The following is a 14,476-nucleotide window of genomic DNA, read 5'->3' on the forward strand; positions in this document are numbered from 1 at the left end:
TTTATTAATTATTGTATATTTTCCTTTTCAAATTTGAAAGGACAGGGAAAAGTTCAAGTGGTAATTACTCCGACCATCTCAAAATTACGTCCCTTTTTTTAACCTAATTTTTAAAGAGAATAAAATTTAATATTTTTTAATTATATTGGTGGTGAGTGAATTACTACCTCAAACTATTTACATGGGTTTAGAGGATATGATTATTTATTTTTTATAGGCTTAAATTGGTAATAAAAAAAATATATAGTATTTTAACTTTTCAAATAAGATATTTATTTTAAAACAGTCAAAAATAAACATTTATTTTGGGAGAGGGAGTACTTGATATTCAATCAACTCTTAATTTATATTTGATGTTATAATTTTTTTTATAAACAACATTTGAGATCGCAATTTTAAGGGAAATATCATTTATCACTAAATACTAAACACTAAAATTCAAAAAAAATACAAAAGAATATATTTATTTATTTTTAATTATCACTTAAGAAATTTAGCACTTAAAATATTTTATCATACAGTCAAGACAATAAGAGAAGGAAAATGACAGACGATTATTAGTATTAGTTATAGACTTCGGAAATTTTCAACTAGATTTCAATTAGGGTGTGTTTGGTTGGATGGAAGTAGCAGGAAAGGAACAAAAAATGATTTTTTAAAATTTTTTTATGAGTTTGGTTATAACGAAAGTAAAATTTTTAAGGAAAATAAGTTTTAGGAAAGAAAATTTGTCACGTAACTTTCCAAGTATATGCATTATTATGTATTTTGGAAGTACTAAAACTTTTCTCACAAATAAACAATTTAAAAGTTAAAATAAATAATTATATTATTATTTTTAATAATTTATTATTATTAGTATCATTATTTACTTATTTTGTTTTAAAAATAGATATAAATAATTGGGTCAAAGGGGACTGATGTAACACAAATTTATTTATTTCTAGTATTTCAAATTACAAGGGTAATTTTGGTAGATAAAATCATTTTCTTCCTATTTCATGCTTTTCAAACTAAGAAAATAACATTTTCCAGACCTTTCTTGAAAAAACTTCCTCACTAGAAACTTGATTTCCTTTCCTAACCAACCAAAGTATTAGTAATTGAATCTGGTACCAGAAAGAAAGAAATATATATAATATATATACGAATTGAATCAATACAAGGTTAAGTTTTGCTCGAGTCAAACAGTTTTATACCCTTCGTTGAGCTCGGTCCAGCGCGCCTAAATGGCACCCCAGCAAGTCCAACTGGTTCAGACAATACATTATGTTGGGAATCTTGTGGCACATAGCAGTGTCTGTTTTCAGATGACATTGTTTTCATAGTTTTAGAAATGAATGCAATCACAATACTACATTGGCTATTATAACCGAATGTCACATAGAGATCACTGTTCACTGTATATCACAGAGACAACATGGTAACAGAGTGATTTACTAACAGTAATCTTGCTCTGACTCTCTTTTAGAACCGTCTTCTTTCCTTGTTCTTGAAGCACCAAAGAGTATGCTCGGTTGACAGAATGTAATGGATAAATTAAATTCTCACACCATATAACAACTGAGACCTTCAATTAGGATACAAAATCGCGGTTTTACTCAACCTTGTTTTAATAATACAGGAGAGAGTGGGAAGAATTGAACTCAGAAACACCATCAATTCCATAAAAGCAAAAAGGATTGAAAATTTTACTCCAGCAGATTCAGTGTATGTTCTCTGAATGGTCTTTTTCCCCCTGGGCTTTCTGTTTGTTTCCCTTGATATACCCAAAAAGTATATTCAAACTACAAATAGTGACAAATTTGAACTAACAGATCAAAATTTAGTTAACAGATCAGGAAGAAACTTTGCTTCCACGAAGTACAATTTGAACCAAAAACCTTAAAATAATTTACGCCTACATCCTCACTCGGCAAATATCTGAAAGCTATGAACCCTCCTTGGCTGCATCCTGCTCTTTGTTTTGACCAATGCTTCCAACCCGGGGTAATCTGGAAGCTAAAAGAGAGAACAGAAAATAATATTTAATAGCAAGAAGCACTCATGTCCATGGGAAAATGAACTCCAGTGCACTTCAAGTCCAAAGCAGGTGAGGTAGTCATTTCACTTGGTGCCAGCTTGATATATTCATGATTGCACCAAACACACACTTCAAAAGGGCATGAAACAAAATTATTGGAAAGTTTGCATCCACCTATTTTTATCCTTTGTTGGCATATCTAAACATAAAAGCGTTGACATTTTGGCAATGCTACAAAATTTGTACGCTTTTAAAGGAATTTTTTTATGAAAAAGCCCCTTGAAATTGAAAAATCCCTGAACACCTCATATTCCAAGCCCTTCTTCTAATATATGAAACAAAATTTAAAATGATTTACTAACACCACTAGCCTAGTCACCCAATGGTATCAATCTGCCTTTCCCATGCAAAATTTTTCTGTTTCCTATGTAGGGGTGCAAGTCGGGTGGGTTCAGCCCGACTCAACCCAAACCCGGCCCGAGATTTTTCGGTCTTGGGCTTGTAATTTTGCCAATTCGGATTGGTTCGGTCTGAAGTTCCTAACCCGAACCCAATAGACATATTATATTTACTTAACTCAATTTATTTTAAAATTTCAGATTAGATCCTGACCTTTTATTTTATCCATCTAATGGTTGCTTTTGTGATATAATCCATCACCCCCTTCTCTCACCATCGCCGTCGCTTGCTCTCGCCGTCGTCACCAGAGCCACCTGGTCTCTCTTCGTCACCGCCTGCTCTCGCCGATCAACTGAGCCTGTGAATGTGTGGAGAATGTTGTCAATGTAGGAGATCTGCTTCATTGTATAACCAAACTAAAAAAACCCTTTGATTTTTCTTTTCTTTTGCATCTATTTTTCTTATGTTTCTTGGAAAATTTAGGGTTTGGGAAGTTTCTGCATCTTTTCAAGTTTTGGGTTCAAAAAATTTTCTCTCGAAGGTAAAGGCAGAGAAAATAGGGTTTTGTGGTGGTGGTGTTTAGATATAGAACATAAACCAAGACATTGTAGTTGATGTGGGTTGAATTGATTTGAAGCCCTTTGGCGAACAGATTAGGTAGTCTTAGATATGTAGGTTGTATTGTAGCTGTGTAGAAGTTGATCCGTTGAGATTGGTTTGTATGGGGAAACTTGTATAGGTAGGTCTTTGATCAGTAGGTTACACTTTAGATGTTACCATTTTTGTGGGTTTCTTGGTTCTCTACTACATGAGATTTTTTTTTTTTTTTTTTTCAATGTTTGATTAGGTAAATGGATGAATGGAGAGACAGATTAAAAAAAAAAAAAACAGATTAACCCAAAAACCCAGCTAACCCACTCATAGGTCGGGTTAAGATTGGGTTGGCCCGATCTGACCCGATATCGGGCTAAGGTCGGGCTGGTACCGGGTTCGGGTTGGTCCTGCTCAACTTGCAACCCTACTCCTAGGTAGCAGTGGCTCGCTTGCAGTAACAAATTACAAATTTATATTAGATGTCTGACCGATTATAACTATGAATATAAGATAACATGAAGAAATTAGGACAATGAAAAGGACAAAATACTGAAAGATAATCAACAGATGCAGTTCAACGCCCAAGCAAAACTTAAAGATGGTTTCAAGTAAGAAAAGTAAGGGAGGGGGAAATGGTGGCACATGAGAAAAATCAAACTCACATTTCAGAGAGGACCCAGCGAGACATGTCAGCCTTGATCCTGTATTAAACTCAGCCAATGGACTGGGCTTCTCCTTATTAGCCATGCGGACGTCCCAAACGCGAATGACCCCATCTGACGATGCAGATGCTACTATATATGGATCATCATCACCAGAAGCACCATCACTCCTAGAGAGCACAACAATACCTTTTACACGGGCCAAATGTGCATTCTCAATACAATATGCAGCCTTTCCACTTGTTGTGTCCCATGCCGTGATATTTTTGTCCTCTCCACCAGTAAAGAGAAGTCCATTCTGTCGCAATTCCCAATCATTTTTTAGCAGAAGCAGAAATATACAAAGAATTGAGTATTAGCATTTCAGTCTAGCTTATGTGATATCTGCACTAAGTCATGCTCATGAATAAAAATAGTTCTTTACTGTTTCATGAAGAATCAGCGACTTAATTATTAATAATTGAAAATTTAGACATCACATTTGAAGTTAACGATAGTTACTCTTTGCAAAAGGGAAAACACTTTCTTTTTGGTAGGTCAAAAGGGCACACCTATCTCAATAGATTTTATTTTTTTAATTTTTCTGTGCTTTTTCAGATCCACTTTCTTCCACCAGATCCATTGTTTATTAGTATCAAGATCAATCTAATACTGATTGTTATGTTATATAAAATATACAGTATATTTTATAAGTATAAAAATGAATCAGATATTATTATTATTATTATATATATATATATAAAAATATATATTGGATACAAACATACACCATATATGGACCATACAGGTTACAAACGACTAAGGTTGAATTTGGCTCTAAGAAGATGCAAGAAAACCACTTTGGTTTAAGTAGCATTATAAATGAGTAGGAATGTCATGGGTGGTTTCGAGACGAGACACTCATATCCCAAACCCGTCCTGCAAATAAAAAGCATTGCAAACCCATCCCGTCATATATCAGAGTTGGGACAAGTTCAAGGGAGCCCAATATACATGTTTATTATTAAAAACAATTCAACATTGCACAAATTAAGATAAATTTTGTAGAAAAATCAAGTATAGACAAACACTTAATATTATAATAACAATTTTGTTTTTTAAAACAAAAGTTATAACTAATAAAAGAATATAGGATCTATATATTTATTATTAATCCGGACGGAATGGGCTTTTTGACTCTTCCAAAACCTGCCCCTAATTGTATAAGAATGATCCCAAACCTGTCCCAATAGGGGTTGGACAAGGCACTAATTGACATCGCTAAAAATGAGCCTGTTTGATCTTTCATTACATTCAGAATTGATTTGGTGCATGTATAGCAGCAATTGTAAAGAATAAATCAAATGATGTAGCTCTAAAATTCCGCTCCCAATTTAAACAATCTCGATTTCTAAAATGACAACAACCCAATAATTGCAGAATGCGTTCAGATGCTTTTGAAAGCAAAAGTGAATGGGTTCATTTAAAAGGAAATCCATAGGTGTGCCAAGTTATCTCAACAAAATCACTCAACCAAACCTTATCACAACTATTAAATGTTTGTGAAGTAAGATCCATCTGAATTTTGCTATACATATTAGAATTATCAGATTACATTCTCGAAGAGAGTTCCAAAATGAGACATCATAGATAAATGGCATACAGAATAATTCACACTAGAAAGAAGTGAACATATTGATACCTCCGATTCTCCACTAGAAAGGTAGGAAAAAGAGGACCTAATGCCTAATATTAAGAATTTAGGGAAGCAATATAGCAAATTGTAGGGCCCTTCAGAAAATGAAAGATTTTCCCCTTCACTTCTTCAGAATTCAACGCTGTGATGGAAAGAGTTTCAATTACCTAAAACTTGGTAGCAAATTAAGTATTTAAAATTATACCATGGCATCAACAATGCAAGAATTCAATTGTTAATTGGGTATATTTATTCAGAAAATTGGGTATATATATTCACAAAATCGGGTATATATATTCAGAAAAGGCGCAATAAGGCATTATAAATTGAGTCAAAATCAACACAAAGTAGCACAAGGTTGTAATAAATAACTATTTTGAAAACTTTTGAGAATTTCACAAATGATCAAATATTTGTTATATCCTACAATCATAAAAAAATTAATCTTCAATAATTAGATTCCACAAAACAACTCTAGATTGGACACAAAGACAACCGAAAACTATCCAAATGATAACAGTCATACGATAATGACCACAAAGAATACAATGTGAAAGAGATACACAACCTATTAAGATAACTCTAGTCTGTTCATTCTTTCATAACCTTTAAAATGAGGTTGATAATTTTCCAAGACAATACTAAGTGGACTTTCTTGGTTATGTGATCAGATATTCTGAATATAATTACAGTTAGGGTCGGACCTAGGAATCTTTAATTTGTGAAATTTTGGATGGCGCACCTAGGTCCCTTCATTATTCCGACTTGAAACCCAGATATCGTAGACAATTTATTCCAAAATAATTGAGGTGACCAAAATGTTGCACAAGGGACTAAAGGATTCAAGCGCCTTCTAGTTTATTGTTTGCAACTCAAAATTTAGAAGGGGAGGTCTAGCAGAGTGAATAACTTGGCACTTCTGTTTTTCTCCCTATTTTCATGCAACCCATGAAGAAAACATCAAGAAGATTCACATTTAACTGCATCCAATAAAATCTTCAACAGTGGTATGAATAAATAATTACCAAAAAATGAAGATTTACTAACAAATATATATATGTATGTATATATATAAACAGGGGAGGGTCAACATTAAGGCAGTCGCCTAAGGCCCCATTGGACATATATTTCTTATGTATTCTTTTAAGGTACTAAAATATTTCCTTTCTTATATTAGTTACTAAATATACAATTTGATTTAACCTAAAGACCTGACTAAAAATTACGTGAGAGGTTTTATTTTCTTATTACTTCCTTGTCCCTCTCACAATTTCACACCTTTTTTGACTTCTTAGTATTGAATTCTTTGACTCCAAACTTAATCCTATAATGCTTTTGGACTACCCAATTTACTTATTTTCCCTCGCACATTAATCACTTACAAAATTTAAAAGGCCACTTGCACAATCTATATAGCTTAAAATATTAAAAGTGATTTTCTTAGGTTTGCTAATAGCCTGAGAAATGTATTTCACATTACAATCAATAATTCTATACTTGTCCACATCCAAAATTGAAAACTTTACAAAATGCAATCAATATTTCATTCAAAAAAATTCACAAAACTATTTCCAAGCAAGAAATTGCAGAATACGAAATTTAGTTGAAAATATAATAATACTCTATACATATATATATTATGACTTATCAATATATATATATATATATATATATATACACACACACATAAATTATGATCAGAAGAACTGACCGTGCCAGGTGCAGCGCAAAGAACTCTTTTTTCATTATCAAATTCAAAGACCAATCTTGCGTCCTCAGAGTCGTGGACCGACACCTTTTCCTCCATTACCATGTAAAATTTATCTCCGCTGGAATCGAACTTCACAATAGATGCTTCCTTTCCCAACCTACAATAAAAACTCCGCCTTCCTCTCACCAAATTCAACAAAGCCAAGCATGAATCTCTACCCACCGTCAACCCTAACTTCCCCGAGGAGTGCACTGCGAGGTCGTTGATTCCCTTCTTGTGGGCGTTCACGGTTTTGAGGTGGACGAAAGGGTCGGCGTCGTAGATGCAGACAGAGCCGTCGTCGGAGGCAGAGAGGAGGTTGCGGGGGAAGGAGAGGGAGGGCGGGGTGAAGAAGGAGAGGGCGGTAACGCTGGAGGAGTGGTCGGTGAGGCTGCCGATTTCCGAGGAGGTTGAGAGGTCGTAGATCTTGATGGTGTCGTCGGCGCCACCGGAGACGGCCACGGAGCCGGAGACGGCAACGGACTTGATGGAGGAGATGTGGGAGGGATAGTTGAAGAGTTTGACTAGGGTTAGGGCTTGGGATTGTTTTAGTGTTCTGATCTTGATGCCCCATATGAAGCGATCGTATGAACCGGCCACCAAACTCATCTTTACTCTCTCTCTAAAACCTCCGTCTCTCTCTCTCTCTCTCGCTAAAACCCTGATGAAGAAGAGAGTGGTTTTGGTATGAGGGAATGAATTGTGCTGGGCTCTGGATATTAGGTTAAATGGGCCTGTATCGATGGGCGAGGCTCGATTATAGGATGGGTCGATTTGCAATATAAGAAAATCGAATAAATACTCTTTAATTTATAATTTTTATAGATTTATCTTCTTCTTCTATTTTTCTTCTCAAACAAATCACTTTCCCAAAAAAAAAAAATTTCAAACGAATCAAGTGAGGTCAACATTAATGGGGCAAAAAAAAAAAAAATTACAAAGTGAATTTTTTTTTTTAACTAAAAATAAATCATGTTTGTGAATTTTATATGATCTATCATGAACATTTTTGTAATTTGTACTAAAAAAATCTTGAGACTTTTAGACATTAACTCATTTATTGAAATGTTCTAACTCAAAATCCAAACCTATAATTCAAGTTATTTATTAAAATTCAAACTTTAGCTAAACTTCTTTCTTATCTCATAGCCACCATCAATAAACTTAAAAAAGAACATTTTCACTGCAACAAAGACAAGATTTTAACAACTTAAAGCGTTTCCTATTTGAAAATTTTAAATGTGAAAACCTCTCTCTAACCCCTTCATATTTTACTCTCTCTCTCTAACAGACTCTCTCCTGTATCTCTATGTGAGATCCACGGTGCATCACTCTCTATCTCTTCTACATTCGCATTTCTCTATCAGATCCATTCTTTATGTGACAAAAAAACTCTAAAAGAAAATAATAGATATGCCGACCGTATTAACACGTGTGATATAACAAATACTTAAAGATGTAGTAAAATAAATAATTAAATTGACATCTCAATCTTATAACTCTAAGCTCTTTTGAGCGAATTACTCTATTTTTTATCTTTCATAAAGACAGGGAGTGCATGGTCAATTGAAAAATAAATATGGAATAATAATATGTTGATACTTTTATTAATCGCGAATTACTTTTGGTGAAAGCTTTACAGTTTTTTTTTTCTTCCCAAAGTGAAAGCCTCTACTAATTTAATTACTAATTTAATTAGAGGTTTTTTTTTTTTTTTTTTTTTTTTTTTTTTTTTTTTTTTTTTGGTGTAAGGGGAAAAAAAAAAAAAAAGGAAAAGGAAAAGCCTCTAATTACTCATAAATAATTACTTTATATAGCTATTACTAGTAATTATTACAGGAGTATAAAATTAAAAAAAAAAAAAAAAAAATCAGTAAAAAAAAAAAAAAACAACTTTTGAACTCCGTGACATATGGACTTATATTGATCAATGATTGTAGCAGTAGCAGAGCCCAGAAAAAATCATAGAAAGAGGGGGCATGGCATGAGGGTGCCAGTGTGTCAAGACTAATGGGTGAACTCGAACCCCACCCTTCTTCCCGTCCTCCGCCACCCGATTCACTCGACGATCCCCCTCCTCCGCCGCCGTCCGTATCATGTGACGATCCTCCTCCTCCGCCGCCGCCGCCGCCTCGATTCGATCCCAGCCGAAGTAAATTTCTCCGTCTCTGTATTACTTCCATCTTTGTCCCACTCATTATAGGGTTTGTGTGAGAACGTTCTGCGAAAAATCCATTTGATGTAGCACTTTGCCACTATAGGTTATGGTTAATTGTTTTGCTTTCTCTGTTCTTACTGCTGAACAATATGACGATTTCTAGGGTTGACTCTCTATATAGTATTTCTTGTTTACATTGCTATTTTCAGAAGATCCTGCTTTCTATTGTGTTGGTTATGGATTTATCTTGGTAGTGTTTTATATTTATTTTTTGTTTTTAAAGTCACGGTTAATTTTGCGGATGAACACAGTGATTTATGATCATTAGTTGGACTTGCTTATTGTTAGAATTTTTTTTTATTTTTTTGATAGGTACGTATTGTTAGATTTTTTAAAATTTCAACTTCAGTATCTTGGTCTTGTCAATAATTTGAGGTTGAATTTAATTGGGTAGCGTGGTTAATTGAGATTTGATGATTAAAGATAATGGAATTTGTCTTTGATATTCACTATTAGTCTATTACTGAGATTTGTCTACAAGGAAACCAATTAGTGAGTGGGATGATTTATGTAAGTGCTTGCTTCAATAAACGTTAGGTGACATGTTCTGAGAAGAAGAAGAGATATGCCTGAAAAGTTCCTTCTGATATATATTGATTCCTGAAACTGAAGGGAAATAAGCGCAATAGGAAGCATATATAATAAAAGAAAAGGAAATAGATGTTCAAGAAATGGGTTACGAAAGAACGCATAAGCCCTGTGTCCTATTAGATTAAAATTTAAAGGTCAATTTTTTTTTTTTTAAAAAAAAATCTCATCCCATGTTAAATTTGGTCGAACTCTGTCTTCTATTTTCTATGCAAATCAATCTTATTTTTCTCACCGAGGATATTTTTCTCACTGAGGATCTACAGGTTTGTGTTGAATATAACCGTACGACCTGAGTCTACTTTCTCTTATTTTTCATTAATACCCACTGCTCCTAATTTCATTCTTACATATTGATTATTAAATTTATATCTCTTCTAGTTATTCCTAAGATTTACTTCAACATTCGCATGCTGTTACATGATTGCATTGTTTTTGTTTGTTTTTTGATGTGCAAAACTCTGCTTTGGATGAGATAGCCGGTCTAACGACAGTACTATATACTTTTCCTTTCAACTTGTTTGGTATATGTTTATTGCATAAAACACCACTAGCTTACCTTTGTTTTGTCCACCATTAATCCTACTACTTATATTATCATTAATCTCTCTGTCCTTTTGTAAATTGATCCTATATATAAAAAATGACCACTTTGAGTTATGATTTGGTCTTGAATTGTTATTGCTATATTCTCATTTTCTTTAATATTATTAAATTTGCATTCCATATATTTTGTTTTAGTTCGACTAATTTTTAAGCCTTTTGACTCTAATGCATTTTTCCAAGTTTTTTAATGATAATTTTTTCTTGGAATTATCCAGTAACACGCTGTCATTTGCAATTAACATGCACCATGACATGTCTCCTTGTAGGTCTTTTGTTATTTCATCTAAGATTATTGGGAATATATGGCCTTAGTACTGTTTCTTGGTTTAATTTTACATTACAGAAAAATTATGTTTTCTTCATAAAATTCCCAAATTACATCTCTTGGTACTCTATCCTATGAGTTCTCTAAGTCTATGAAAGCCATGTGTAAGTCATAGAAATAAAGGTAGAAATTAGTTTATGTTTTATCTGACTTATCTTTTGTACATTCAAAGTGATTTGAGTTATTTTTGTTCTATTGTATGGATATGTTATTTCTTGGATCTGGGATTTGGTTTCGTTTAGCTTGTAAATGGAATGGATATTGATGTTCTTCAATTAACTGTTGAGTTGTAATAAGATATTTGATCCATAAATGTGAGTTATTGGCCTTTCTTTCTTTCTTTCAATGGCAAAAATCAAAGCAATAAACCTTTAGCTTCAGATGCCACTCCAGTCCTTGACGACAGTGATACAATGGCTTTGGCCGTTGGCTGAAACTTTAGCATGGAAGATTAAAGACTTTTATGTTTGTCACAGGAGTAAACTCCCCATGCAATTTGATTTTGTTTTTCATGGAAGATTAAAGACTTTTATGTTTGTAACTGGAGTAAACTCCCCATGCAATTTGTTTTTGTTTTTCATCGAAGATTAAAGACTTCTATGTTTGTCACTAGAGTAAACTCGCCATGCAATTTGTTTTTGTTTTTTATATCTCCCATTTCCTTTTACAATTAACTTTACTTCTCTTTTCTTTCTTTCTTTCTTTTTGTTTTTATTTTATTTTATATTTTTTCGCTTTTGGTGCTTTTGAAGTGATTGGTATCATTAAAAGGAAGGCCTTGATAAAAGACTTAGCAGCGGTATACCACACAGAGTGCCTTGCATATTGTCAAGAACTTCTGGAACTCCAAAGAAGATGGGAGGAGGTTAGAAATAGTACCATCTAGTTTAATTTTTGCATTTTTTAACTCTGCATGTTTCATATATTATATTGAAAATAAACGTGGCTTTTCATGAACTGAAATGATACCTTTATTATTATTTTTGGATGATTTATTTATTTGTAATCAAGTTATTAGCCTATCGGAAAAGTACACATTGATCAATATATAAGCATCATCCATGCATCTCAATCCAAAGCCATTGTGCTATATGGTATCTTATCTTACTCTTTAGCATATCATTGTGTAGTCTGTTATGAATAACCTTAATTTCTTCTCCTCTTCATGGATCATGAAATTTTTTTTTTTCCTGTTTTTTTTTTCTTCTTGATACATCTCTTTGTTTGATTCCTGTTAGCTGTGTTGTATAACCATTGACTTTGGAATTTTGCTAGACATGTAACTTTTCAGCTGTTTGAAATGCGCTCTTAATATGAAGGATTTTTCAGTGTGATGCTAAAAAAGGCATATTCTGTGTTTTTTTTTTTTTTGGCCCTTTACATCTTGTCCTATTTTAAATATTAACTAATGTTTATTTTACAAACACCAGTTATGAGCTTCTTGTTAGGAGAGTTGAATTAGAAAGGAGACATGCAACTAGAAGGATGCTTATGTTTATTCTCTATTTGAGAAGACTGGTTTGGAGTCTTTGTTTTCATATAGGATCGATATTGGTAAGGAGAAAGCATGGAGACGGTTGGAGTTTGGGGATTTTGTGGCATTATTTCATTTTTGTTTTATTCCTTTTATATCTTGAGGAGCTTTTTTCTCTATCTTTATAAATATTGTCATTGTCTTTAATTTTCATGAACATTTTTTATGGTCTGAGTTGTCAAGTTCTTAAACCTAGTCCATAGGCTCCACATCTCTCCTCGTAAGCTCAGAGGAGCTTGAAGATTTGATTTTTGGAGCTATCCCAACTCCCCGAGGAAAGGCAGTTGGACATATTGGTCTATAAGACCACTTGTCAGTAATCTGATTTGTTCTACCGTCACTGATAATCATGTCCAGCAACTTTACTATGAGATTGTAGAAAACACTCTTAGTCCTTTCTACAATCTCATGGTAAAGTTGCTGGACATTATCAGTGATGAATCTGATTTGAAGATGGTTGTAGAAAAATTATCTGATTCAAAGATCAATATATGAAATAAAATTGAAAATTTTTAAGACATGAAAATCATTATGCTTTCCTCCTATTTAAACTTAGTGATCTGTATTTTGACTACATTTGCACATGCAGTATGCCGAGGGACTTGGCTCTTTCTGTGATTGATCATTCTTGCTTGATACTGTTAGAAGCCTGAATAATCGTTGGTTTATATGTTCTTACTCTTGATTGAGCATGATATTTCTTGGGACATGGGTTTTGCACAAAGTCATAGTTATTTTATATTCAAAATAATGCCTCTTTAATACTGTTTGCCAATTGATGGCTTTCCAAAGCTTATGTTCTGTTGGTTCATGGAATGATCTCTCCTAACAATTGCTTACTTATAGTTGGTCCTCAAAATGCTTGCAGCCGAAAATGGAGACTAAAACTCCGGAGAATCCGAGGAAAGGAACGATGAGGCCTCCTAAACGCCAAAAAAAAACTCGCTAGGTATCATTTTGTACCTTACCTTAATTCCAGTAAAGATCATACCTCGAGTTCAGTCTTGTATTTATTGTTGCATTGTGACTGTTTACAGAATGCTTGTACCTTGGTGTGTAATGGAAATCTATGTGGCTGCATAAAAATTGCCTTTTCCAACAATACTGAAAGCAGACTTTCAGAGAGCAAATGGTAGGATCTACTAGAAGTCTTTATTTTGTATGGATCATTATTGTATTGTACATATCAGACTCTTGCTCTGGTCGAGTGGGATCTTGTTGGAATTTAAATTATCATAAACATTGACACTTGTTTCTAGTGAAGCCTATGAAATAGGCACAATGGTTCTTTTCTTGATATCTGTATATGATCCTACAAAATGTGTTCTGATTTCTTTGGAATTAGGAAATCGGACAGAAAAGTGTTGAATTTGACAAGGTTCTTTCTGATCTTATGATGTGATTTTAGTCATTTAGAAACTTCAGCTTTGAAGAAAGGAATTAGAAGGGGAGCCTATTAGATTATTTTTTCACTGATATAGCAACTGGTCGGTGCCAGAGGCCACGAACAGGATGAGAAGGGCGACAGAACTCGGTAACGATGTCGTCCTTTCATTATTATTGCTACTATTATTGTTATTATTTTGGATATAATATGCCACTATTCAGTACCTTAAATGGCCTTGAGCACTTTGTTCTTATTAGTATTGTTATATTGGTTTCTTGGTTCTTGGAAGCAACTAATGGGAAAATTCTGCGTAAAGAATTCCGAAATATGCCATGCTTTAGCACCTGTAAAAGACCTAACAGCGAGAAACCAACCTATTAGTGGCTCCATTTTAGTTGCTAATTACTGATGCACTAGACACTCGAATATAACCTCTGGTATTTTATGATTCATGCAGCGCGGATAATTGCAAGAACAGGTATTTGGTTTGCCATGAAAAAATGATATCTGATATAAACACGTCTTCATATAAACATTTTGCAAATCCTGCTACTACTTTTTTAACCGTGATTGCAAACTACACACATTCTTCATGGAAGAAATCTGAGTTGTCTAGGTTATTTTTCTTGGTAAGTCGGATTCGGATGCCTTGGTTCCGAATTCAGCTGAGGATGTGTTTGTTTCACTGTTGAATAATGCCCATGGGACATATTTC

The 14,476-nt window shown here is 33.7% G+C and overlaps 2 protein-coding genes across 4 annotated transcripts; one reads left to right on the forward strand and one right to left on the reverse strand.

Annotated features, from left to right (window-relative positions):
- Positions 1 to 1,640: 1,640 nt before the first annotated feature.
- On the reverse strand, positions 1,641 to 7,836 carry LOC132313888 (uncharacterized). Of its 2 annotated transcripts, XM_059812828.1 has the most exons (4): positions 7,065 to 7,833; positions 3,679 to 3,976; positions 2,636 to 2,780; positions 1,641 to 2,001 (listed from the first exon to the last, which is right to left on the reverse strand). In XM_059812828.1, the coding sequence occupies exons 1-3, from the start codon at positions 7,710 to 7,712 to the stop codon at positions 2,680 to 2,682; spliced, it is 1,047 nt and encodes a 348-aa protein (XP_059668811.1). In that variant the 5' UTR covers positions 7,713 to 7,833; the 3' UTR covers positions 1,641 to 2,001; positions 2,636 to 2,679. The 2 variants fall into 2 exon arrangements, with proteins under 2 accessions (XP_059668811.1, XP_059668816.1); XM_059812833.1 differs by lacking the exon at positions 2,636 to 2,780 and having other exon boundaries at positions 7,065 to 7,836.
- A 1,194-nt stretch (positions 7,837 to 9,030) lies between these two features.
- LOC132313901 (uncharacterized) lies at positions 9,031 to 13,671 on the forward strand. Of its 2 annotated transcripts, none has more exons than XR_009483471.1 (4): positions 9,031 to 9,255; positions 11,593 to 11,705; positions 13,221 to 13,323; positions 13,412 to 13,671. XR_009483471.1 is itself a non-coding variant. In XM_059812839.1 (4 exons), exons 1-3 carry the CDS (start codon positions 9,114 to 9,116, stop codon positions 13,321 to 13,323), a joined length of 336 nt encoding a protein of 111 aa, XP_059668822.1. In that variant the 5' UTR covers positions 9,033 to 9,113; the 3' UTR covers positions 13,412 to 13,671. The 2 variants fall into 2 exon arrangements, 1 of the variants encoding a protein (XP_059668822.1); XM_059812839.1 differs by having other exon boundaries at positions 9,033 to 9,255; positions 13,243 to 13,323.
- The last annotated feature ends 805 nt before the right edge of the window (positions 13,672 to 14,476 follow it).

Source organism: Cornus florida, unplaced genomic scaffold (genome assembly GCF_030987335.1).
Source record: "Cornus florida cultivar Cherokee Brave unplaced genomic scaffold, ASM3098733v1 CherokeeBrave_3.0.0_Hap2_Chr01, whole genome shotgun sequence".
NCBI classification, from domain to species: Eukaryota; Viridiplantae; Streptophyta; class Magnoliopsida; order Cornales; family Cornaceae; genus Cornus; species Cornus florida.

What these genes read in the sequence shown, in the direction of transcription:
- LOC132313888 (XM_059812828.1), bottom strand. Translation starts at nt 7,712, where the DNA reads ATGAGTTTGGTGGCCGGTTCATACGATCGCTTCATATGGGGCATCAAG. An exon ending in TTTGCGCTGCACCTGGCACG is followed by an intron (nt 3,977 to 7,064) that starts GTCAGTTCTTCT and finishes GAATTGCGACAG; the next exon opens with AATGGACTTCTCTTTACTGG. An exon ending in CGCTGGGTCCTCTCTGAAAT is followed by an intron (nt 2,781 to 3,678) that starts GTGAGTTTGATT and finishes ACACATTCACAG; the next exon opens with GCTCAGTTGATCGGCGAGAG.
- LOC132313901 (XM_059812839.1), top strand. Translation starts at nt 9,114, where the DNA reads ATGGGTGAACTCGAACCCCACCCTTCTTCCCGTCCTCCGCCACCCGAT. An exon ending in TCGATTCGATCCCAGCCGAA is followed by an intron (nt 9,256 to 11,592) that starts GTAAATTTCTCC and finishes GTGCTTTTGAAG; the next exon opens with TGATTGGTATCATTAAAAGG. An exon ending in TCCAAAGAAGATGGGAGGAG is followed by an intron (nt 11,706 to 13,242) that starts GTTAGAAATAGT and finishes AAATGCTTGCAG; the next exon opens with CCGAAAATGGAGACTAAAAC.